The sequence below is a fragment of the Nipponia nippon genome, unplaced genomic scaffold, assembly GCF_047370975.1.
Source record: "Nipponia nippon isolate SJK-2023a ecotype South Korea unplaced genomic scaffold, ASM4737097v1 scaffold_2, whole genome shotgun sequence".
Classification (NCBI taxonomy): domain Eukaryota; kingdom Metazoa; phylum Chordata; class Aves; order Pelecaniformes; family Threskiornithidae; genus Nipponia; species Nipponia nippon.
In genome coordinates, this window is record NW_028262336.1 from 99,497,490 (window position 1) to 99,523,854 (window position 26,365).

At 38.3% G+C, this 26,365-nt stretch overlaps 1 protein-coding gene across 4 annotated transcripts in view; it reads left to right on the forward strand.

Moving 5' to 3' along the window:
- The window catches only part of COG3 (component of oligomeric golgi complex 3), a 43,927-nt gene that overhangs the window by 6,961 nt on the left and 10,601 nt on the right, over window positions 1-26,365 (forward strand). For 2 of the 4 annotated variants that reach the window (XM_087756530.1, XM_087756532.1), the window contains 15 exons: window positions 1,289-1,369; window positions 1,576-1,619; window positions 1,825-1,951; window positions 2,457-2,548; window positions 4,950-5,089; window positions 6,377-6,537; window positions 9,510-9,615; window positions 11,589-11,713; window positions 13,811-13,900; window positions 15,847-15,967; window positions 18,823-18,911; window positions 19,008-19,142; window positions 20,230-20,305; window positions 21,955-22,082; window positions 23,006-23,104. In XM_087756530.1, the coding sequence (XP_087612656.1) occupies window positions 1,289-1,369; window positions 1,576-1,619; window positions 1,825-1,951; window positions 2,457-2,548; window positions 4,950-5,089; window positions 6,377-6,537; window positions 9,510-9,615; window positions 11,589-11,713; window positions 13,811-13,900; window positions 15,847-15,967; window positions 18,823-18,911; window positions 19,008-19,142; window positions 20,230-20,305; window positions 21,955-22,082; window positions 23,006-23,104 (1,614 nt within the window). Of the gene's footprint in view, window positions 1-1,288; window positions 1,370-1,575; window positions 1,620-1,824; window positions 1,952-2,456; window positions 2,549-4,949; window positions 5,090-6,376; window positions 6,538-9,509; window positions 9,616-11,588; window positions 11,714-13,810; window positions 13,901-15,846; window positions 15,968-18,822; window positions 18,912-19,007; window positions 19,143-20,229; window positions 20,306-21,954; window positions 22,083-23,005; window positions 23,105-24,335; window positions 26,310-26,365 lie in introns of those variants that run through there. The other 2 variants (XM_087756531.1, XR_015704585.1) reach the window with 2 other exon arrangements.

The following is a 26,365-nucleotide window of genomic DNA, read 5'->3' on the forward strand; positions in this document are numbered from 1 at the left end:
GCAGCAACCAGCTGGCCAGACAGCATGCTTTCCTGAACCAGATTGTGCACTGGAGCTCTGAATCAGCTGCAGTGCACACTGCTATCTGTGTTGCCGACTGGGGAGGGAGCACAAGAGAAATACACGTACTGTGGGCGTCTGTTTTGGAGGTGGATCGTTAGAGACAGAGAGAGAGAGGTTGCAGGGAATACTTGAAGAAAGTATATGGGAGCTGGGTGTTGTAGGATGAAAACTGTTAAAGCACAATAACACTGAGTTCATGACATGAGTCCTTCAGTATTATATTCCAGTAAGTTTTTTTTGGGTGCTCTTGGTCATCTAAATATTTCTTTTTGATAAGTCTGCAGGGCTTTGCATAGCTGCAGAGAATAACTGTGGCAGGTTCCTACTAGTTCTGGCAGTATCTTTTGGTTAGTTTTAAAATGTTGACAGCGATGTTAGAGAGTCACAGGGAAGAGTTAGGTGCTTTAGTCCCGCTCACTCCAGTGGGATTTAGGCATGAAGGTGGGTAGGGAGGTTTTTTGGTCTCGTTAAAATGTTAATGTCTCGTGCTGCAATATTTTGGCAGAGGAGAAGGGAAAGGGGGAAGTCTCTTTCTACCCACTTTCTTTCTTTCTCCAGTTAATTGTTGTATGCCTTGTGCTCAGTCCTGTTACAGGCAAACAGGAGATGGGGAAGGTGGAAGAGTTTTCCTGTCCCCACCGTGTTTCAAGGGAAGGCTGTCTGTTTCTCTCTCTGTCATCAGTAGGGATAAGGGGAAAAAAGCCTGGTGGCTAAACTGGGTCTCTGCTCTGCTTTGTTAGTGCTAGAATTTGTCTACGTTCAAGCTGTCTGCCCAGCTAAGCTTGGGCTCAAAACTTGACATGCCAGTAGAAGCTTGAATGTGAGCTGAAACTTAGCTTCTCCGCCCTGGCACTGGCAGGTAAAAGGGAAATTTTGTTCCATTTTAGTACTACAGATTAAGGAGCAACAATCAGTACTACTGTGGCAGGTCCAGAGAAAATTGTTCTCTCTAATGGAGAATGCCGTAATTACTGAAAAGGTTACTTTTGCTGTAGAGGCTGTTGGTTGAAACTTTTGTTATGGGTTTTGTTCTTCAATCTGGCTTTATCCAAGTTCTGTAACAAGCATGGATTTCTAGATGGAAAGTGGCAAAGAGCTGTTCCGCTGGCAGTATAAGTGTAAAGAACCAATACCCTGTTTTAGAGCGTAATTATCTTGGCCATTTAATACTAGAAGCCAAATACAGTATTTTCCTTTTTAACCAATTACTCATCTCTTCTTTCAGGATCCTTCAGCTGTGCCAAATTCTGACAATGCCTTCACGCTGTTTTATGTAAAATTCAGAGCAGCTGCTCCCAAAGTCAGAGTAAGTGGGCTGGTAACTAACTGTTAAAAAGGAAGCTATGAAAATGGGGTTTGGATTTAGTAGTAGTGTGAATGCAAGGATTGCATATTGTGCAAGTGTGAATGTCCAAAGATTGCATATTGTGTCCATGGGAAAATACTGCAAACTATTTTCCAATTATTAGAAAAAGTCATTTACTGATAATACTTTTTTCTTTTATTGAGTAGACTCTTATTGAACAAGTAGAGCAAAGATCTGAAAAAATGCCAGAGTGAGTATGTCTACATAATTTATTTTCATCAATTTTGTTTTGAAAATTTTTGCTTTTGTTTAAGTACTGTTTAACACATTATTCCTTTAAAAGAAAGTTTTAAAAAATGAAATTATGTAGACCTAAAAGAGAGTATTATAATGAATTTTATGTTTACCATAAAATGAGCTTCAGGATGCAGTTACTGTTTTAATTTCTTGGCTAGGTATCAACAAGTTCTCAATGAAATCCATCAGTGTTATCTTGACCAGAGGGAGCTTTTGCTTGGTCCAAGTATTGCTAGCACTGTTACAGAATTAACCAGTCAGAACAACAGAGATCATTGTGCTTTGGTACGTAAAGTAGTCATGTGTTGTGGGGTTTTTGTTATGTTTTAATCCCCCTCCCCCAAGTAAAATATACTTATTTAATTCAGTTGTTTGCATGCAGAATTGTCACTTTTGTTTATGGTTTTGAATCGTTAACATTTTACTATTATTCAAGTAATGCATGTTTTGTGGAAGATTATTCTGTAAAAACTCTGCTCTGTTACAAACCTCACAAAGGGGTATTTGCAAAAGCATAAAACGTGGCTACTTAAATTTCATCAGAAACGAAAAGGGACAGAAGTTGCACAACGAGCTTTTATTTGGCTAGTAACATCTTTTCAGTCCTTAGTTTTATAGTTGAGCTCAATAATTTTGAATTTCCCAAAGCTTCAATTTAATCATAGCTGTGGTAATAATAATACAATATATACTATAATGATATATAATAGTAATATTTGTAATACCTCCTGTGGTACTGATGCAAGGGAAATAATTTAATAATCAAGTATTTGTATTTCTGTGAATACAGGTACGAAGTGGTTGTGCCTTTATGGTCCATGTATGCCAGGATGAACACCAGCTTTACAATGAGTTCTTCACAAAACCAACACCAAAACTGGAGTAGGTGGTACATGCTGGTTTTGTTTTACTACATGTTGTATTTACTATGCTGTAATATAGTAGATAACGTTATATGGCAAATAGGGTTGTATTGAAGTGGTTTTGTAAGAAGAGCAAGAAAAAAAGCCCTTAATCACTTTGTTTTCGTTTTCTTTCAAGTGAAGCTGATAGTTTACATTCTTCAGAAATAATCTGAGTAATGTAAATGCTCTGTAGATGGTCTGAAAGAGATAAAGACACACAGTTGCTTTGGAAAGAGCTGTAGAAGTTTACAGTGCTACAGCTCTCAGCTGTTTTTGTACTGCCTCCGTGCCAACAGTTTGCACAGGCAGTTGCAGAAGTGCTTTTCATTTACTTCAGTGTAAAATTAAGCTGATGAACTCCAGCCATTTTTCATCAAAGATTTATAGTTAGTGAGCTGCCCTTACTGTCAAGGAATATTTGCATGTGCCTGTATGTGGGCTGAACGGAAGGCAGGGTAGTGGACACCTGGCAAGGGCAGCATCTGTATCTGCTCTGCCTAGATCTAGAAGAGGCACAGGTTGTTGTCTTTACGTGGTAATTGCATTATAAAAGTATTGTAAGTTTGTTACAACAGACCTGTAACATTAGAGCAATTGAGTAGATTATGTCCCTTCTCCAATTTGCTGGTATGTTTTAATAATGATACTTAATTTTTAAATTTAGGCAGGTCATGTTCCCTTGCTATGAAATTCATAAATAAAGTGTATTCCTATTAATATAACTGAGACACTGGTTTCGAGTGTTGTATTATCTTAAAATCAAGTGCAGCTTGAGTTGAACAAGTGTAACCCAGAAGAAATACTGCCCACTACCCTCCCTGTCCTCTAAAGCTAAAGGAAAACAATAAACGCCTAAAGCCTCACTAGAAATAAACCATAGTGCCAGAGCGGTAGCAGTCTTTCTCTTTTCTGAGAAATTGAGGTCTCGTGTGGGACATGCTCAGGATTTGAGGTGATCTAACTAAATCGGCTTAAGAACCAATTTAGCTGTCTCAGTCCAAATCCTGAAGTAAACATCCTTAATTGAAATCATTGTAAAATGTTGTTCAGACAGAAATTTTATCACTATTGCTCTTCACACCAAGAATGAGAATAGACTTCGGATTATTTTTGAATCTTGATGGAAAGTAGTTACCTCCTTTCTTAAGAACTTGCTTACCTTTTTTGCCTACATCTAAATAAAATATTTTGAGGAAAATGTTTCAAATAGTAACTGCTTTCTTAGTTTTTTCTTAGCTGTATAATAAATAGCCTCATTTTTTCTGAAGTGCTGAGGTGCTCTGAAGACATAATAGCTAGGTGTCTATCTACAGATAAGAGTTTACCAAAAATCTACCCAAAAGTAGAGATCTGAGGCTGAGTGTGGTGTTTAATAATAAGGCTGTTGAAACTTTCTCCTTTGTTTCTGCTTTTAACCTGGAGAGTTATTGTTTTATCAATTTGCTTGTAAAGCTATAGAATACAACAGAAGAGAGGCATTGAAAATGTTTCTCCTGTGAGCATTCTTTTGTGAGCATTTTTTGTCCACACTCTGAAAGGAACTGAAGTGTCCTTGTCCTATTGTCAGACATTCTTCGTGAATTAGAAAAAAAAAAATATAGTGCAATAAACTCAACAACTGTACCACACTGTAAATACTTAAATTTTCTTAATGTTTATATTTCCAAGTCTAACTGGGGAAGTACTTGAATTTTTCAGCTACTGGCAACAGCATTATTAGCTAATCTGTGATTAGTGAAGGGAGCATCGAGAATGGCAAAAATGTCTAGAATGAATGCTGCTGGTGTCTTAACCAAGATATGCATCACTTTGAACAGCAAAGAAAAAAAAATAAACTGAAGTGGGATTTCTGGTGTTTCATATTGCATTGCTATCATAACTTCAGTTAGACTGGAAACTGTGCCCTGCAATGTTGGAAGTTGTTGTAGAAAAGGTTACCAAGCTTCTCCTCCTGTGTCCCTCTTCATGTGCTCCTGGTTCTAATAAACTATTGAGTACTTGGAATCAGATGAGCCTTTTCTCAAGGGGAAATGGTGGAATGATTCTGAGCTCAGCAGGAGCATTTCTTTACACAGAAGCCAGGTAAACCAGTTTGCAGTATCTTCCCTTTGTGACAGGTTGAGTTGTTGGTGGTTTTTGGTTTTTTTTTTTTTTAATTTTAAAATTAATTCAAAACTGTACCACCATTTTAAGCAGTTGGCATCCTATGTCTCTTAAAAGGCTTTGTGGGAAATCAGGGATTTGTGTTTTAAACAGTCCTTTATCACTCTCCTTTTAAAAATCTTTGCCATAAAATAATCCGTGTTTGTGATAGAATTTTATTTTGGTATTGCAGGATCCTGAAAGTCTTTTGCTTTTTTTTATTTTTTTCTTCATAGTGAGCTCTTGGAGAAGTTGTGTCTTTCGTTGTATGATGTCCTGAGGCCAATGATCATCCACGTCATTCACTTAGAGACACTTTCTGAACTCTGCGGGATACTCAAAAACGAGATGCTTGAGGATCACGTACAAAACAATGGTAACTCATAGATGGAACCTGATTGTTTTTAACTGTCTACTTAACTGGTAAAACTATTAAATTACATAGGCAAAATAATCCCTAGATTTTTTTTTTCTTTCGAATGGGTTTTAAAAATGTCAAAGATGAAGTAAGGTTATTTTAAATTATGATTTTTCATTTATAATAGAAAGGTCTGTATTTATGGGTCTATGTATATGTCAATTTAAATTAATATACTGATGTTGTAGAGTCCTGCTTTCTCTAGATTGTACAAATGAAAGCAAGCATCCACCCAGTGCATATACGTGCACCACCAGGACTGATTTAAATGAACTTTTCAAATGAATGAATTGCTTCACTTGTCCCTGCTAATCCATCATCCATGTAGAGCTTTCTGCATACACGATGATAAAACAAAGGAATGCAAACCTGATTTTTTTGTTCTCCTTGACATAGTGTTTCCCAGACTAGAAATTGTAACTTTAGCAGAGGAGTTACACAGCTGGTAGAGATTTTTGAGTTTTGGAAGTGTTCAGAGACTCATAGAAGTGAAATGACCATCAGAAAAAAATCTAGTATCTCATTGCCTTAGTATGGCCAATGCATAATGGAATGATTTCACAGTCTTAACCTTGCACCAAGCGATAAACAGAAATCATACTTGGTCGGTGGTATGTAACACAGCGTAACTCTTTGTCTCTGAGGCTGTGCCAATACCGTGAAGAACTGCTCGTTTTTCTGGAAGCAGAATTGTAACAACGTTGGGAATGAGGAAAAAATTGGTGACATAATCTTTCAGCTAATCTTAACAAGTGACTTCCTACTACTTAAAGTCAGGCTGATACAGTAGTTCTTAAGTTGGATGTGAGCTGCTTCGGATCATCTGTTCTGGTAGGTCAGAAGATGAGTTAGCTTGTCGGCTCCCGACAGTCAGACTGCAGGCATTGACTGTGACAGAACCAAAGCACGTTGGTTTGGTGTCCAGGCAGAAATGCCACTCGACGTACCCAGGTATCAAATAATTAGAATGCTTAATTCTAACATGTTGTCTGATGTTATCAGTGTGAGATCGCATTTTCACAATCTAATGAAAATTTGGGGAGCTGAAGCAACTGCAGTATGGAGTTCAGTAATTCCTTATTTGTCACAAAGTTGTCTGCATGCTGCTGTTCCAAAAATAATCTGACTTCATCTGCAGAAAGCCAGTTTTGTGACGGTTCTATATGGGATACTTCGAACTTTTGTGTCTATAAGCTTGTTTTGTAATTAAATTAACAAATTTGTGCCTTTTCTTACCTTTGTCAGCTGAACAACTGGGTGCATTTGCAGCTGGTGTCAAGCAGATGTTAGAAGATGTACAAGAGCGTCTTGTCTATAGGACGCATATTTACATTCAGACTGATATCACAGGCTACAAGCCTGCTCCGGGCGATCTTGCATATCCTGACAAGTTGGAAATGATGGAGGTATAACATCAGCTTTTTTATTGTCCTTGATTGGTTTTCTTTTTATATGCAGTATATACAATTGTGCAGTGTAGTGCTTTGCAGATGGGGTTTTCCAGTTCTTAGGTGTATTTAGTATTACTGGCACTATCAAACTGGCACCTGCTGATCATATTATGACCCTATACTAGATGTCAAAGAACACTTTATGTCAAACTCGGTAAAACTGGCGATAGTTCTCACAGTTAACAGTTTTATCTAAACTTGAAGCTTGTAAATTTTCTCTCATAACAGTAAATATTTACTTTCATAAGTAGTAGGTATTACCCAGTGTATTTTCTAGTTGAGCTGGAGTTGAAGAGAAGCTTTAGACAGGCACGATTAGCTGCAAGTTTGTTTTCAGAATTACTGGTCAGCTAGTGTTCAGTACATGTGTTTACGCTGTGCTCAGACAGTGTGAGGGGAGACTTGCTTGTACCTTTAGATAATTTAACATGTCAGCAATGGTTTCCAGTAGCCTTTTTCAAGTTCTTACCAGTGTTAGCCATTTTTGTAGTCATTTCAAGCCCTTTGAGTCAATGTTCCTGTTGAAAGGAATCAAATCAATTCTACTCACTTTAAAAGGTTAATACTATATTGATGAAAGATTTCAGAATTAAACTACTCACAGAAATAAGAAAGTGGCCAATGAAAGACTTTAAATTAGTTTTTGACTAGAACGAACTGCATTTGATATGGAACTGAAAGCTAGCATTGCATGGAAGGGATTAAGCATAATAAAGATCCCCCCCAAATAACTGTTGGCATTCACTTTATAATGAGAGGCTGTTGTGGTTTAACCCCAGCCAGCAACTAAGCACCACACAGCTGCTCGCTCGCTCCCCCCCCAATGGGATGGGGGAGAGAATCAGAAGAGTAAAAGTGAGGAAACTCATGGGTTGAGATAAAGACAGTTTCATAGGTAAAGCAAAAGCTGCGCATGCGAGCAAAGCAAAGCAAGGAATTCATTCACTACTTCCCATCTGCAGGCAGGTGTTCAGCCATCCCCAGGAAAGCAGGGCTCCATCACGCGTAACGGTTACTTGGGAAGACAAACGCTATCGCTCCGAACGTCCCCCCCTTCCTTCTTCTTCCCCCAGCTTATATACTGAGCATGACGTCATATGGTATGGAATAGCCCTTTGGCCAGTCTGGGTCAGCTGTCCTAGCTATGCTCCCTCCCAGCTTCTTATGCACCTGGCAGAGCACAGGAAGCTGAAAAGTCCTCGACTAGTGTAAACTCTGCTCAGCAAGAACGAAAACATCAGTGTGTTATCAACGTTATTCTCATCCTAAATCCAAAACACAGAACTCTACCAGCTAGTAGGAAGAAAATTAACTCTGTCCCAGCTGAAACCAGGACAGAGGCCCAAGCTGTCAAAAGACTGAGTTGAGCAAGAACGGCAATTCTGACATGGACTGACAAGATCCAGATTTTATTACTCTATTCTGCTTTCCATCTATCTACCAGAATAGCTGGTGGTGCTTAGAAAATTCTAGGACTTACTTGCAGCTGACCAGTTGCTAGAGAAGCTGTTGTTTGACTTCAGAATCAGAACATTACTTACATAAAATGCAGAAGCTTTATAGCTATATATATTTTGCTGTGGGCTGGAAGAAATGAACATTGTATAACTGTACCTTATTGTGTTCAATTCTTGCCCGTAAACAGACAAACACTGAGAAACTTCTTAGTACTGAACTCACATTGCTATAAGCTTGTCTTTATACATGTCTAAAGCTTTTCTTATGTTACAGTTTATGCTTTGGTGATCGTAAGGGACATTCATAGGGTTTTAGGAAAGCATTTACAAATCCTGAAGCTAGTGAGTTTGTAGAATACTTGCCCTTTATACTGAAAGTTTAAGGACTAATAAGCTTTTGAAGAAAAAACAAAAATAATAATTGAGAAGCCCATCACACAAAATGTAGCTTAACGGGATCCCTCCATTCAGAACAACTAGTCATCAGAAGTTTTACCAGTATAACTGTTAGGAGTGCAGTTTGGTTTTTTTTTTGTTTGTTTGTTCCTAAAATTGTGTGAATAGAACTGGATAAGAAAAAATGATTGTGAGAACTTTTTAACGTTAGCTATAACTTCTATAGGCAAGCAGTGCAGATACTTAGGCTACACAAGGCCTTATTTTCTAACTAGGGCCCTATGGCCATTCAGGCAGGAAGAAGAAAGTGAGTTTTACTGTTCATTCTAAATCGAGAAATTACACTGCTCTTCATAAGTCCTCGTAAGACTCCAGTTTTTGCCTGGTTTGAGATTCATTTTGCTACTGGATTGCTTTTAAACCTCAAAACCTTGCTATTTAGAGAGACCTTCTGTCTGAGTAAATGAATTATTAAAATGTTAAAAGCACAGGGCAGAAATATTTCTTGTGCTGGTCTGCTCAAATATTAATGCAGTTCTTTGCCCATTCTTGCTGCCTCTCGTTGCTTTGAAGCAGACCAAGTAGTGAAAAAGGTTGAGGTGTGGAAATGTCGAGTAGAGTTAGGGGAAAGCTTTTTGTTGAACTCCTGTAGGGAATAAACTGGAGAGTACTTTGAGGCGATCTGCACATGTCATTTATAGGAATAAAGCCATCACAGAAATTATCTGTATGAAATCCAAGTGAGTGTTGAATTGGGTTCCCCTATTTTAAGCTTCTCTTTCTAGGTGGCTTCACTGGTTATTGTTTAGAGGTCAGCAAAACCAGGCAAAATGGAAAGAACAATGCTTTACACAGATCTGTGTAATACTTGTGAATTCAAATGTTTCCGCTACTGTTTTGGAAACATCTGGCTTTATTTCTTTTAATGTCTTTGAAACACTGGGGAGCTGAGTGTAGCTGACTCCTTTTGCAATTTAGTATGCTTTTCGCTATTGTAATCAAAGCAGTGTAATGCTGCTTAAATTAAGGAGAGAAAAAAAAAATTAAAATTTTGTGGTATATCTTCCTCTGCAGCAAATTGCACAGAGTTTAAAAGAGGAACAGAAGAAGCTGCCATCTGAAGCTTCATTTTCAGATGTCCGGCTAGAAGATCCTGAGTCCTGCAGCTTAGTTAAATCTGGTATGAAATATATCTCACATTGTCAAATTAATGCATAAAGCTCGCAGAGGGTGAGCATTAACTTGAACCATCAGTGAGAAACTTGCATGCATCTTAAACGGTTATTTTCCTAGAGAAATTCATAAGAGATTGAGAGGTGAACTTTGTCTCAGGGTTCTTAATAACTTTTGGGGGGGGGAATGAGAAACAACTTAAATCTTGTTCTTTTGGTGGCATTTCTTTGTGCTTCCAGTGAAATCCATTCTGTGAAGCAACTACTTTTGTAGCTGACAGCATCTATTGTACTTTGTATAAAACTGAGCTTCTGTATTCTCTACTGCAAAGTCGCCCTACCATCAAGATGTATACTTAAGGATGCTTCTGTGGGTGGTTTGGTGTGTCAGGCATGTCTTTTAAATTAATGCTTTGCGCATCTAGGAGTGTCTTTGTGTGTGCCTTTACCTGGGAAGGCAACTTCTTCCTTTGAATGCATTTCCACTTACTGAAGCCAGTTAGTAATTTTATCTGTTTACAATAATTCAGAATATAGTCCTTGACTTGTTAAATATGTGACCCATGTGCCTGTAAATTACAGTGAACTGGAAGCAAATCCCATGAAATGTGGCTCTTTTGATGCCAGTCATTTGAGTGTTACAACCCTTTAAATTATCATCTAAGATCCCTGAAGAATTTCTCCCTTTATTTTATCATTGCTCAGAATGGTACAGTGTTATTTTTCCCAGCAGCACCTTTCTCAGCTCTTTGTCAGTTGTTTCTTGGTAGTTTCTTGCTTTTGACTTGCAAGGCCTGCAAAGGTCTTTCTGGCTGTTTCTAGCTGGACTCAACAAATCCCATTGAGAGTGGAGTTCATCTTGCTTCAAGCCAGGTGTGTGGCATTCACAAGTCCTGTAAATCCCACCTGCATTCAGGAGACGGAAGGAACCTATATGGTGTAATTTGAAGATAAGTGTCTGAGATAATTGGGATTATTTGCCCTTCAAAGCTGTCTCTCTCCCATTTCAGTGCCTGCAGGAGTAGCTGAATGACTAATAAATAGCCTAGGAACCTCAAACTGACAACTAGGGTCTTACAGGCCTTCTAATTACTGTGACAATAAATTTATTGTTGCAAAAGGTAGAAAGATATTGCTGAATTATTTTAGACAATTCCTGCACTGATCACATAAAGACTTCAGAAGTGCTTATTCCGTCATTAGGTAAAACTTTACAAATTTTACTTTTTTGAATGGTTGCTATTTGGGATCAGAGTTCTGATGCTATTGACTCAGCTGTTTCACAGGATTTAAGGACAAAATGAAAATAATACAAGACTTCTATCTGTCAGGTGTTGTGGAAATCCATTTTGAGCATACAGAATTATTACAAAGGTTACCCAGGAGGAGCACTTTTTTATGATTACAACCCCTTCATGTCAAAATTGGTTTTGCCATTATTGTTGCGGTTATTAACATGATGTTTAAACCCTACACTTTCTGCGGCTGTTTAATCCATATAGGATTATCCCCAGCAGAAAGGAAAGCATGAAGAAGTAAAATTGATGGAATTTTTTTCTTTCTTTTTTTTTTTTTTTTCTGAGCATCTCCTGTAGTTCCATGGTCACTAACCATTTTTTTTTTCTTTTTTCTCCTACACTTTTTTTTCAGTAATTGTTTGATAATTTCAGCTGTTGAGCCAAGTGTGGGGCCGGTGACATTGGAGACATGCCTGTAAAACTGACTCGTTAAAAAAATGTTGAGCTGGGCCATCCCTGAAAGCAAATTCATGTCTTTCACAGCCATGTGCTCTATACACATCAGAAATCTAGTACTGACCTGCTTAGAAGGAAAAAAAAACCAAAACACTAACCTGTTTGGGTGCAATAAAATATGTATTATTACTGTGGAGTCAGTATAAAGTGCAGTTGATATTGCAGTCTCCTTCAGCTGAAAGGACAGATGGGCAAGTTTTTGATGTGTGTATTTTACTTTTAAACAGGTTCAGCAGAATCCCTTAATCCCAGGCACCAGACCACGATTTCACCAGCAGATCTGCACGGAATGTGGTATCCTACTGTCAGAAGGACTCTAGTGTGTCTCTCCAAACTGTACAGATGTATAGATGTATGCAAAAATTTCTTTATCTAATTTTTTAAGTGAAGTTATGAACTGTGTAGCACCGTGTCTAAGTATTTTAATGTAAATTAGGAATGGACAATTACTGGCCTTTGTTACCTCTTAGTCTATTTGCTGCTATCTTTATGTAAAACAAGTGAACTGACAAATTTAGGTCATCATTTCCAAGACAAATTCATATTTTGAGAATTAGAAAAAAGGCACTGGTTTGTATGTCTATTGCTTTTGCTATTGGAGAAATACTTCAGTGTCTGATGCTCAAGATACTTATCACACTGAAGTTGAGCAGTGAATAGGACAAGAAGGAATAGAAAGTTCTAGGCTGATTATAGAGATAGATCTTATTGCTGAAATTACTGGGTGAATGTGTTTCTTGCTGTGTGCTTTGCAAGACATAGAATCATAGAATCGTCAAGGTTAGAAAAGACCCTTAAGATCATCGAGTCCAACCGTTAACCTATCACTGCCAAGTCTATCCATACCATGTCTTCAAGCACCGTATCTATCCGTTCTTTAAATACCTCCAGGGATGGAGACTCAACCACCTCCCTGGGCAGCCTGTTCCAATGCTTGACCACCCTCTCAGTGAAGAAGTTTTTCCTAATGTCTAACCTAAACCTCCCCTGGCACAGCTTGAGGCCGTTTCCTCTTGTCCTATCACTCGTTACTAGGGAGAAGAGACTGACCCCCACCTGGCTACAACCTCCTTTCAGGTAGTTGTAGAGAGCAATAAGGTCTTCCCTCAGCCTCCCCTTCTCCAGACTAAACAACCCCAGCTCCCTCAGCCGCTCCTCATAAGACTTGTGCTCTAGACCCTTCACCAACTTCGTTGCCCTCCTCTGGACACGCTCCAGACAAGGTGATGTTTCTGGTCTTAAAAATGGTGACTGTTCTACATTTTGGAAATGTTCTCAATTTTTTGTGGCACATCTTTTCACCTTCCACAATGTAGGAGACATTTCCAAAGTTTAAGACAGTAGGAATCTTCATGTCTAACAGAAACAAAAGCGGTGTTTACTTCACAAGTATTTTGAGACTTGCCCTTTAGAATCTGATTTATGTCTGTCACCTAATAGCATGAAAGGCAAATAAGTCTCTGAGAAACATAATGCGAGTGTTTTTGCTTTTCTGTTATGTGTTGTATCTTTTTATTAGATACATTTAATGCATTTCCAAATATCTTTGATAGGTGCTATGTGAAACTGCTACCAAGGTGCTATTTGCTTAAAAAGAAACTGGAAAATATTAATACTTTATTGCTTAATATATCAATCTCATTAAAGATAAATGGGTATTTGCCCTTGTTTTCAGCTAGACCTTTAGAGATGAGGTTGGTTTTGCGTTGTTTGCAAGGCTCATTAATAGCATGTCTGCACAGTGATTTATTTATTTTTTCACTGAGATATTCTAGCAGGACTGGTATGTCTTGCCTGCACCCTGTAGATAGGAGAAGACATGAATGAAGTGTCACCAGCAAGTCTTGGGGCAGTCAGGGCTGTCATGGGCTACGTTGGAGTGCTGGTGGAGGCGAGCTGTGTTCCTACGGCTAGCTCAGCCGTATGATCCAGTTGCTGCAGCTTTATGAGTTACTCCGTGTCACCTGGGCCGTGGCAGCTGTCATGTTTGTTTGCTAACTTGGCGCAAACGTGAGGTAATTTGAGTTTGCTTGAGGTTAAGCTCACTCGAATGATCTCACATCTATTGCAAGTATAACCTGCGCACACAGATAGTTACCCTGACACATGAAGTGTCTAGTCATGTTACCCAGTAAGCATCGTTCATGCCGTTAGCTGTGAATGCATTAGGTATCATTGACCATGTCACTACCCGGGTGCAAATTCAGAGCCGGAGGATGAACAGGGCATGCTTGAGTGTATACCTGTATCCAGTCTAAGTAAGTGCTGTAGCAAGCTTTTATATGTGAATGCTTCATCCTGTCTTGTTGCATTTAGACAACATGTTTGTAGCTAACTAATCTGGGGTTTTATGTGCTGGCAAGCACATCCTTCACAAGCTACAACTCTTAAAATTCTGCTTAAGCTTTGCTAACACCTTTTTTTTGGTCTGATTTCCTCTTCCCTGCAGAGGGCAGTGTTTCAGGGATTATCGCAAGAGGCCTTATCCGCCTGCATCCACTCGCTGCTGGGAGCTGCTGATTCTATCAGCAAAAACAAGGTCAGAATCTGTGCTTTGGTTATGATTTCCTTCCCCCTGCCCCCATGTATGTCTAAAGCCATGAAGCAGTTGTTCAGGATTCTGTTGAAATCGTAGTGAAAGCATGTTGCTCTGCCCCCAGAGACCTGATGGATTTGCCAGCTTTTAGTTACAGTTAATGTATTGTAAAGCAAAGATGATGATTCACATGCTAGCCTATCTGAAAAGGTGGAATACAAAGCGTAGCAATCGTGTTTACAGGCTGTTCTGACTCATGACTCATGTGAATTCAATCAAGTGATAACCTAAAGAAAAATTTCTGCTAGAAGTCTCTGCTCCCTATATTTGTTTTCACTGCCTGTTACTCTTTTCTCTTTCTCTCTGCCTCCGTTGTTTGAATTTTCAAAAATCTAAGTATTAAATTCACTGGGAAGATTTATTAAGTATTCTCCACTCAGAACTGTCTGTTATCAAAAGGTTTGATCTGATGTGTTGCTCAGAACTCAATGCAGTTTCATCAAATCATTCTAAGTGTTACTTCAAAGTAGTTGGAGTAAACCTTCTTTTTTCCCGTCACAGTTCCTTTAATACAAATACCATAGTAATTTGCTAATTCCTAACAGCCAGGAAGTGAATTTAAAAAAAAAAAAAAAAAAAAAGGAAAGTCTTAGTAGGCTAAAATTGTTGGATTTGTATAAGCAGTAAATATTTAGTAATGAAAAAAGTTTTAGTGGCCATTAGAAATTAAGAGCTATTTTGAAGTATTTCTTTTGAATGTCCTTTGAAAAATATTTGTTAAACGTAGTATCTTTTAAAAAGAAATTCAGACCACGTTTCCTTCTAGCTTGAACAGATAACTTTTTAATATGTAATTGATTCAGAGTTTTACAGTTAATTGTCCATTCCAGCGCTGCATATTGGGTCAGCATTGACTTAAAGTATTGCAGACAATGAAACTCATCCTGCAGTGATGCAGGATCATAAACCCTAGACAGGTTGGCCCAGGACTAGGATCTGTACTACTTTGTTCTTGATGCATGTTAATTTAACGTTATCAGGTGAAACTGTGCATGTAAGAATAAAAAAAAAAACACAAACAAAAAACCCCCCAAAAACCTCAAGAAACCCTTCCACCAGTTATTTTTAGTAAACATTTCTATTTGTTTACACTGCAGATTTAAATCTAATTTCTTCTTTACTGTTTTATTTAACATTGTATCAAGGAAAGTTCTCTTCCAGCTTGCAAAAGCAAAGTTGAGTTCTTGAGTCCTCCTCCATTTACCTCAATGAGCCATGAACGTCAAAGATTAAAAGCAGCACACAGTATAAAGCACATAGATAAAATAACAAGGGGTGTAAAACAGATCATCTTGGTGGTGTGAACTTGGCCTTGTGTTATTCTTTGTATCTTTGCTGTACTGTTTAGAAATTAACTAAGCTTTGCGTTTAATGACATGAGAAAAATGCTTCTTAAGACCTTTGCACAATAGCACAGTTAATCAAGATTATTACAGAAACATTGACTGTTTGGCTTTTTTTTAATCATTAAAAAAATTTTAGAACCTCATGTCTTTCAACTATAAATTATATGAATTACATGAAATAATTCCTGGCTCTTACGAAGAATCAGTTTGTATCTTTCAAGTAATGGATATCTGTACTTAATGTGGACATTTAGTAATATGGCTGTCTAATCTAATTCTTCTAAGAAATGTGAATGAAGTCTGCTTCTGTAGAGCAATGTGTTAGGAACAGTACAGAAGTAGGATTTGTTGATCCCAGAGTGTAGTTAATGGCACTACAGACTAACAGAAAAAGCTTGTTAGTAAGACTATTAGTATTAACTTTGTTATAGGAAGTAACTAATAAAAGCGGAGGTGTTGAAACTTTGCTCTTCATTTAATTGTTTTGGTTTTGTTGTGTTTTTTTTTTTCCATGTAATGCATGTTCTTTTTCTTGTGCTGTAGACCCAGGTTGATGGACAGCTTTTCTTAATAAAACACCTTTTGATTCTTCGTGAACAAATTGCTCCTTTCCACACTGATTTCACCATTAAGGAAATTTCCCTGGACCTTAAGAAAACTAGAGGTACTAAACAGTTGCTGGCTACAGAAATGGGATGGGATTGTCCTCCCTTAATGTGCCAGCAAAAGTTCTGGGTTTATTTTATGTTCATTTGCAATGACCTGTATGCTTGTTCTAATCTCTTGCTTTGTTCTTATCTTCTCTGAAAAAAAACCAAAACCATTCTCTTATTCAGGGCGATTCCAGATGTACCTAACAAATTCTTTATTTTTGTATGGAATGCATTTGACTGCTTTTTGCTGCTGACCTAACTTATTTATCCAGTCCTTTTTAAGAACAGCTAAGTTATCTACATTTCTATTGCACACAGATGTCTTTCCCCTTTTCTGACCCTTTAAAGGAATATCTTTTGCTACTGCTGTTTAGCAGGTGAATTTGACAATGCATAGTTGACTTGTCTAGAACAAATTAAGATTTCCTAGACTTTTCTGTGAGGTTTTGTTTTGGAAAGGATTTCTTATGTTGCAAGTTCAATAAGCAGTATTGCTGAATAGTTTTATGTAGCAACTGTATCTGTTGCAGGAAGGGAAAATAGAGAGTAGTGGCCACCGTCATGATTTTTAAAATTATACTATGTTTCCTTTGTAAAATGCAGAAAAAACCCTTTCAATACAAAAGTGAACCATCATGCACTTGTCAAGTTTATAAAGGTAATGGGGAAAAATAATTGGAAGCATGTCAAGTTTCTCTTCCATTCCAAAGAGAAAGCTGAAGAAATAACTTTTCTTTCCTGCCATCTAATACACTGCTGTTTTAACTCTGAAGCAAGCCATTCTTACACTAACCATTTCACCTGTTGCATTTGAACATCAATGAAACCTCCCACCTGTTGAGTAGTTTCTAGTTGACTGGAGGTTAAAGGGCAAATACATCCTTTTGGTGTCTTGTCCTGGCTGACACACAAGTTTGTTCTCCATTTTCATTTAATTGAATAAATTTTTGTGCCAGCCAGTGCTTTGGAGGTGGTAGTGGTAAGTAATGGAAAACACTTTTTTATATTGGGCGGTGGTGGTGGTGATGAAAAGATGTACATTGTGCTTAATTCTTAATGTACTGTAGCGTAGGTCAGTAGGGCTTTTATATTTGGGATGAGTTGTAGAAGAAAAATAACATGGCTAATAGGAGTTTTACTGTGTTCTAGCCAAGCTTTCTGCACATAGATTTAAGATTTAATTTGGGATTTATAGACAAAGGGACACTGCTTAATGTAAAAGTCCTGCTTCTACCCAATTTTTTTCTTTTTAAGGTACTATAATGCTAAGGTTCATGTAACTGAAGTATACAATGGGGAAAAGTGACTTTCACACTGATTAGCTCATAGGCTTCTAATCAAGAACTTAAGCTCTGTTCGGAATCAGTGAAGTTTCTGGGTAATAATTCAGAGAACAAAATGAATCTATCTTCGTGGTCTCCTATAACTGCATAGGAGTGTGGATTCTTAGTTCAGTGCAAAACTTACACTCCTACATATCTGGTATTCCCTCTTTGTTTAATGCCTTTGACAGCACTTCTGTTGTGGTTTAACCCCAGCCAGCAACTAAGCACCACACAGCTGCTCGCTCACTCCCCGCGCCAGTGGGATGGGGGAGAGAATTGGAAGGGTAAAAGTGAGAAAACTCGTGGGTTGAGATAAGAACAGTTTAATAATTGAAGTAAAATAAAATAGAGTAGTAGTAGTAATAATAATATAATAATATACAAAGCAAGTGATACACGCTACAATTGCTCACTACCCGCCGACTGATGCCCAGCTCATCCATGAGCAGCAATCGCTGCCCCCCAGCCAATTCCCCCAGTTTATATACTGAGCATGACGTTATACAGTATGGAATAGCCCTTTGGCCGGTCTGGGTCAGCTGTCCTGGCTGTGCCCCCTCCCAGCTTCTCACCGGCCGGGCAGGCAAAGCTGAAAAGTCCTTGCCTAGTGTAAGCACTGCTTAGCAACAACTAAAACATCAGTGTGTTATCAACATTATTCTCATCCTAAATCCAAAACACAGCACTATACCAGCTACTAGGAAGAAAATTAACTCTATCCCAGCTGAAACCAGGACAACTTCTTTAACTCTTATGTCTTGTTTCCCTCCCATTGTTTTATACAGCAAGAGGGGTGCAGAATTGCTTTTGAAATAAAAAAAAAAAAAAGCAGATGGATGTGTAGGATGAGAAATGAATGGCGTTAGGGTAATAAGCCATGCTGAAACTGTGTTGATAATTTTCTTTTTCCCAATTTGACTAGATTTCAGGTTGACAACATCTTGGTAACACTATAGGAATCATTTTAGTATCATGTGTTAATTACAGACACTGTTGCTTTTCCTTCTTGGGACATCTGTAGAGACCATAAACATGAGTGTATATCAACCTTGATGTTTTGTTGTTTAGTCCTAACTAAAATAATTAAGCACACAGGAAAAGAGTGCCAGTTCGAAGTTATTTCATGCAACTGTACTTGGTTTTCCCAGGCAACATGGGCCAAATTCTGCGTATTGTTCGTAAATGCTTAACTACATAGCTTATGTAAAAGTCTTTCACTTGTAGATATAGTTACGAAAGGAAAAGAGCTCACATAATTTGTGTGCTGGTAGCACTACAGCTAGTTTCAGTCACATGTTAGGGTCATGTAATGTATTTATCTGTTCAGACTCTGCAACTGTTAGATGCAGGTTCACCATAGATGCAATTAAAAAATAGTGGATCGAGCTTTGTGTGCTTCTGTGCATGTGCAATTGTGCATCCACACCTAGCGGTAGTGGAATCATACTAGGTGTTTTTATGTGTAAATGAATGATTAAAGTTTTTAATTCCTGGAGCTGGATCTTATTGACTTACAGCGTGAGTGACTTTCTGATTCACAGATGCAGCATTTAAAATCCTGAACCCTAAGGCAGTTTCAAGATTTTTTAGACTAAACAGCAACAACGCCTTGATACAGTTCTTACTGGAGGTAATATGGAGTCTTACTGCGTTAAGAAAAATTGGGTCATTTAAGCGGGTGGTGATCTCTGGCAAATAAAAAGGAGAAAATTGTTTTCTGTTCAAGGGTACTCCAGAAATCAGAGAACATTATATCGACTCTAAGAAAGATGTAGATCGTCACCTGAAATCAGCTTGTGAGCAATTTATTCAGCAGCAAACCAAACAGTTTATAGAACAGCTGGAGGAGTTCATGACAAAGGTACAACCATGTTGTATGTTCGTTAACCTAACTGAAATACTGGTAGGACAAAGGAATTGGGATTTAAGTTGGGTATAGGAGAAACTGCTAGTTCTGTCTGATTAGCTGAAGATGATGGCGTTTCCCATTATAAGGTCATGCTTCCCTTTTAAGTTCCAGCAATAATTTTTCAAGCATTTTTGAGATTGATGGATTAAAGAAACATGACATAGTTTGTTTTTAAAAGCGACGCTTACACTCTTCGATCAAGAAGCTTTCATGTTTCCTTGAGTTGAAACAGGTCTGTGACAGTTGGCAGGAGTTTTTCTGTTTGCAGGAAAACTCCTGCCTTGACTGAATTTGTAAGCCTTCAAAAACAATTTTGGGTTATGTGTGTTCTTGAGGGAGGTCTTAGAGTATGGCTGTGAAGTGTGTTAAAAGTTTCTGTTCTCAGCATATTTTATACCACTGAGGCGCTTGCTGAGCAGGACTTTCCTCCCAAGTCCTGTTTGTGACAGAAATTCCTGATAAAAGTTGGTCAGAAAGATGAGGCATCCTAGAGGACAGGAACAAAAATGTTCCTGTATGTCCACATAAGTGGTGTGACATCTCAGAAACTGGGGCTACAGCATTGCATGGACATCACAAATATCCCAGCTGCTGTTTTTTGAGAATTTTGAAGATTACAGTATTAAATTTACTGATGTCTGTCATGCTGGGGTGAGGGGCCACTGGCATACCCAAAATATAGATGGGTAACTGGTGAGATTGATAGATTGTCCAAGTGATCCCAGTGATTCATTGGGAATCTGGGGAGTTTGACTAACCTGCTTAAGGATAAATCTCTTTTGAGGTTTTGTGCCTAAGCGTCTTTGTAAATTTAATCCCATTTCAAATTTTACTTTCAAGAAGTGATCATGGTTGTAATTTTGAATTGCATTTCTGTCAAGCTGCTTCACCTGTGTGTTGTTAAGTCAGGGCACAGAAGAGAGAAAGCAGGGGAGGTTCCATACGCTGCAGTATCTGAGACTTGTGTAATTGTTACTTGGTCACTTTCTTGTGAATTCAACTGAAAGAAACATCGTTTTGTTGATTGTACTTGTTCTAGGTAGCTGCTTTAAAAACAATGGCCACTCAGGGGGGTCCCAAGTACAGCCTTTCGCAGCAACCTTGGGCGCAACCAGGTATTTGCTTTGTTTTATATTCATGTTACCTCTGAGGTGCTTGTAGGCTAATAAAGCCATGATCATTTACTACTTTGAGACTTCTTCTAAAGACTTGAAAAAGACCCTTTCCATTCACCATTTTTGGTCGAGCAATATAAGCAGCATTATATGGGGCTTGAGTAGTTCAGAATGTCATTTGTTTCTGTGCCTGACTTCTAAAACATAGGAATGTGAAAAGCTGACCGGATTAATGTGGACTGTGATTGATTTGGAAAAATTTTAAGTACCTAAGAACTGTCTATCTTTTTCTTGAAAATCCTGGCTTCCATTTTTACCTATGTGCTAGTTTAAATGTCTTAAGATACCTCTAAATCGAAACCTGACAAACTTCAGAATATGTATTTAATTGGTGCAGTAGATGAATGACTTGAGTATTTCTCAAGCTGTGACTGTTCTTGCATGAAAACAGCATTTCTGCAACTGCATATGGAACGTGCTTAAGGAATTATTTGATTACATTAAGATAAAGCTTCTGCTTTTGTAGGAAAAAATGAATCTGCATTGAAGCTTTTATTGTCTGTACATTTGGTACCTACTTCCATTTCAGTTTTCCAGTCACTGTGCAAAAATGGAATCCAGCTTTGTTTCCCTCTTCTTAAGAATTCAAATGTGAATGCTTCGTAGGAACATTTGTAGTAGTTTAGATGTTCCTGGGTTGTTTTGCTCTTCACATCACAAACAGGGTGACAGGGTGACACTGAGAAATATGATTATTCCAATTCATACATTGGAGCCTTCTGTTGCATCATGTTCTTAAAATGCAAAGCCAGCCACGTTCATTCATAATTCAGTGCTGCTCCATGGGTCAGACACTCTCAAGGGCTAACTTGAGCTTCTACTTAACATCTCCTGCTTCTTCAGGAGTATTTTTAATGTTTGTTTGGAGATAATTATGTGTGTAGAGGCAGATCTAAGTAGAGCTTCTGCTGTTTTTTGGAGTCATTTGTCTGGGAAGCAGGAGTAGGCAGAAAATTTAGATACAGTAGAAATTGAGGAAAAAAATGAACATAGTATGTTAACTTTGGTACTTTAAAGCTATGAAATGTATTTTTCTCCTGCCCTTTAAGCAAAGATCTTGTAAAATCATTAAAATACCCAGCAATAAAGAAAGAAGATCTTGTGTGAGAGAGGGTTCCTGTCTGGTTGATTCAAAATCCAGATGGCTGTGCAGCGTTTCTTCTTACAGACATGGCCTGTGGTCAGTAAGGAGAATTTGTGATATGCTATTCTCTTTACTAACACTGTTTATTTCCTGGCAGTTTCTTTTCCAGGCAAGTTTTCTAGGGGGGAGCCTATGTAGACCTTTGTTGCTGTTGGAAGGCTGTGACTTCAGGAACCTCAGGAGGATGTGGTAGCTTGCAGAAATGGGTTGGATGCATTTTCTGCAGGGAAAGAGGGGCTGATGTCTTGAGTAGGTCCCAAAAAAAAGCCTTGTCTGGGATATTGTGGTCGGATGATGGGTTGATGCTGCACAGCCCCTCATTCCCTTTCATTCAACCCCGTGGTTATGATCAGCCCTAGTGAAGTGGAGGTGATATTCCGGAGTGTAAATTTCAGCTAGCAGAATGCCATTTTAGCCTATTAAGCATGTTTTCTTTTACTTTCAGCAAAGATCAACGATCTGGTCTCTTCCACTTATAAGACAATAAAAACAAAGCTGCCGTCAACGTTACGAAGCATGTCGTTGTACTTGTCCAATAAAGATACAGAATTAATTTTGTTTAAGCCAGTTAGGGTGAGTATTGCTAGATGTACTTCAGCTTGTTTTCCTATAGGTGTTGGGCCTTCATTTAGTTAAAGACTTTAAACACATTTTGTGGGATCGTTCACCTTATACTTCTGTGCGTGTATGGTTATATGTATAATATATCTATATAAATGTATGTATGCATATGTTTATAGGTGTATATATACAGACACACATACATACACATATCCGTATATCTGTAGAGTTATACTAGGCTACCAATCCAGCCAGTAAACATGTGACAAAAACCACGCACATGTAATAGTGAGCAGACTATTACAGACAATGTGGTGTCCCTGATCTGAGAAGCCTGTTGAAAAGACACATGGGGTAAAAAAAAGTAAAAATCTAATAATATGTTTTATAATCATATGTTAAGCTTAAAAAAAAAAAGCTGTTCTGTTCTTCATTGTACTCAGCCTACATCACACACACACGTTACAGGGAAGCAACTGGGTCTGTTCATTCTGCACATCTTCTAGTTGGCACCATATGGTGAATATGGTAAATAACGAACGTTAACTCTATTCCAGCCAAAACCAGTACAACTTGGTCAGTTATGCATGGGCAAAAGCACTGGAGGCAGAGAGTATGATACAGATTCAGTGGAAAACCCACTGTAAACCCACCAGAAAGAACTAAGCTTGAGCTTTAAGCTTCCAGGTTAAGTCTGTAGGACTCAGTGTTTCAGCTTAGCTCATCTTAGCTGAAGTTCTTATCTCACAGCCAACATGGGTTCTTTGTGGCTGTTTTGGGGCTTGTTTTAAAAGAAAAGCTCTTAAAGCTTGACTGTTTCTCCCTACGTGGTCACTTCAGTAACTATTCCATGTACATTGTGCTTATTGTGTTTCGTGTTTGAGATGGGTGTTGTGTGTTTTTACTATTGAGTTTTTTCTTCTTTCCTTTAAAAGAATAACATTCAGCAAATGTTCCAGAAACTCCATGCTGTGTTAAAGGAAGAATTTAGTAATGAAGATCTCCAGATCATAGCTTGTCCTTCAATGGAACAGGTATATATTGAGGCTCCCTGTTTTATCAGTTGCTCTTTCATGTGACTGGCTTTTTTTAAATATTAATTTTTCATTTTTAGTATTTTCAGTGTTCAGAATCGTTATTTATTTATTTATTTATTATCCCTCTTAGTCCTGGATGGTTAAACTCAGGGCTTCGTCTGCACTCCAGGCTCTCAGCTAAAAGGGGGTTTTGTTTGGTTTTTTTTAGTGAATGTCCAGTAGAGTTGTTAAACTGAAGGTGGTGGTTGATGTCGCTGGGGATTGAGTTGTACAACATCATGGCAGAGTCTTGCCTTTTCTGGGCACTGTCTTTTTTGGAGAGATATCAAAGCTAGTGAATACGCTTTAAAAAAAGCCTCTGTGTGTGAAGGCAGTCTTGCTTTTGACAAATACAAGAAGCAGCAACTTTTACGTTTAGGAAGCATGAGAAAGAATTACAAGGGTTCATTTGAACTAAATTGCATTGGGAAAATGTGCAGATGTTTATGGAAATGTAACCCTACATGATAAGGTCTTTAGTCCCAGAGATGATTGGGGTTAAGAATTCTCTGTATTAGGATGCTCTGGCAGAAACCAAGTAGGTTTTTAAAAATCTCGCTTTGACCTTAGTGGTCCAGGGAATGTGGATAGAATCATGATTATCCCAGGATGCCAATATTTAAACAGATAGTCTAGTTTACAGATTAGAGGACGTTGCCTGCAGTGAATGTGGCCACAGGGAGGTGTGATAACTAGCGTGGAGCACAGAGTGGGCGTGATGCACTGGAAGGAGGTGGGGCTATCCTGGAGGAGGTGGCTTCCTCTAATTGTTTATCTGTTAATCCTTGGGATCACTTCTCCTACAAACTGAAGTGTATGGGAAACCATATTGTCATCTGTGGGAAACAAGTACAGCGAAGGATCCCAAATGTGTTTCAGATATCTAAGATGAATGTTAACATTTTTTGCCATTTTTTTGGAATTCTTGACAATGTAGGAAGTCATCTTAGAAACTTTGACACAGTAGGTTGTGACTGCTGAAATGACTAGTAAGCATGGTCAACAATTGCATTTTAAAAAGACTGTGAGTAAGCGTTTGACTGGAAATTTTGGCTGTCTTGTTTTGTAGCTGTCTTCTGATTCATCCAAGACTCTGTGTGTTTCCTAGGAATCCTGTTTAAAGGTTAAAATATAAGACATCAATTCTGAGACTTAGCTGCTCTGTCTAATGTAGGCTTTCATCTTTCAGGTGAACTTACTTCTATCGATGTCCAAGTAGCCCAACAGTGAGGCTGCTTGAAATAAGCTTCAGCTGAATGCCAGGCAGTGAAGGGAACGCGAAGACATTTGCTTGAAGTAAACGAAGGATCCCACTGTGCAGTCCAGTCTGCATCAAAACTATCCAGGCTGCTTACCCCTGTTTTAGGAAAAACAGGAAAAAAAAGTTTTATTGATTTGTTAAAGGTCTTCCTGTTCATTGGCTTGAGAAGCAGGGGGGAAGAAAACAAAACAAAAAACCCTTTGCTGATCACTGTTGTGGAAGCTCAGTTACTGCCTTATCCAGATGTTTTCAAAGTTGAAATCCTGTTTTTTTTATGTAAAAACCTTTCTTGCTTTCCTTTAATAAGCTGATGTATGCAGTGAAAAGCCGCGCTTTCAAAGACACGTTGGAAATAAAGTGCAGGGAATCAAATGGGAGCGGTAATAGGTATTTGCAAGGCTTGGAGATAAGCACATTGGTATGACAATTTGACTTAAGCAGGCATGCTCCAATTTTTCTTTAACTCCCCCGAAAATCCTGGTAATCCACCACGTGCTTGAACATAATTCAGAGGTTCTTAGTTGGGAAAACTTTATTTCCCACATGTGAAGCATTCCTTGAAACACTGGATGTGCCGTTTTCCTTATACTGTTGTGACTGGGAGCTGTGAGGTCTGACCTGAAGTTTCATGCTCTAACCTTCCTCCAGGTAAAGAATCTCAGTTCCTTGGGATTTGCAGTGGAAAGCTGTGCAATATCATGTCTCTTGTTTCTGAGGGAACTGCATATTTTCAGATGCTTTACAGCAAAGCTTAGCATTGAGATTCTCAGGTGCTTAGTTCTAGGTCAGCGTTGGTTTTTTGCCTTGCACCAAGGTGGTGCCACATTGTTTAAAGCGGGGACTGGGACTTGTACAGCCTTCGTGCGCTGGAATAAGTGCTAATAAGGGTGTGTGGGGATGCCAGAAACGTGCAAACCTGTCAAATCAGCATGGTGAACAAGGGATAAGTACTCAGTAACTGGTAAACAATGCATGAGGTTTAGTGTGCAGTAATTGGTCATTATTTTGGAAAGCTGAACGCTAAACAGTGGCCATTACTCGAATGAAACGCTACAAGCAGCTTTAGGGTGTCTTGGGGTGTAAGTCTTTATTGTGCAGCACTGCAAAAGAAAAATGTGGTGACGCATGGCAGATTTTTAACTTATTTATAAAACCTGTTCTGTGGTTTTAAATATGTAGAAATTTCCATGCACATTGGTGGTGTTTTGATTTAATAATTTTCCTGTTATAAATCACATGGCTGGAGACTAAGGTGGTAGGATTTAAAGCTACCACGAGAAGTGTTGCAGCAGTGGTGCTGAGGTACATAAATGGTACTCGTAGGACCTTACTTGGCTCCTTAAAAATTAACTAAAGGAACTAACAAGGAAGAAAACTTGCCCTTTCTTTTTATTTCTGTAGAAATACAGGCTGTAAAATAATGTCCAGTGCATTGTAATATATGTATATTTGTTTTTTATAAAGTTTTTCAGAAGGACTGCATGGTCGCTGTACAGTTATGATTGACATAATACAGGTGTTGTACAGAAAAGACGTGAAGGGTAAACCATTGCAGTAGTCACTTGTGCGTGGGGTCTTCTCTCCCTTAGAGTACCCAGACAGCTCTAGGACAGCTGGTTGAAAGATTAGAAGAGCAATCAGTTTATACAGCCTGTTTGCTAAATGAACGTTTGTTTAAACATGTACAGTTTCAGATATTTACGTTTACAAATAGTGTAAATACTTTCAAAAGATTAATTTAAGATGCTTTATATTATCTGACTAGAAACTTGCTGTTTTTAATTTTTTTAAATGAAAATGTTGCCTCCTATTTTGGTCCAAGAGTAAAGCTTTATTCTGTAATCTGAGGCTTGTCTGTCAAGATAACTGTAATACAGAGACAATAAACATCCTGTAAGCACAGGCGATGCATTGCTGAGAAGTGTTCTTTTTTAGCAGTAAGAGAATTGTCTTTATTT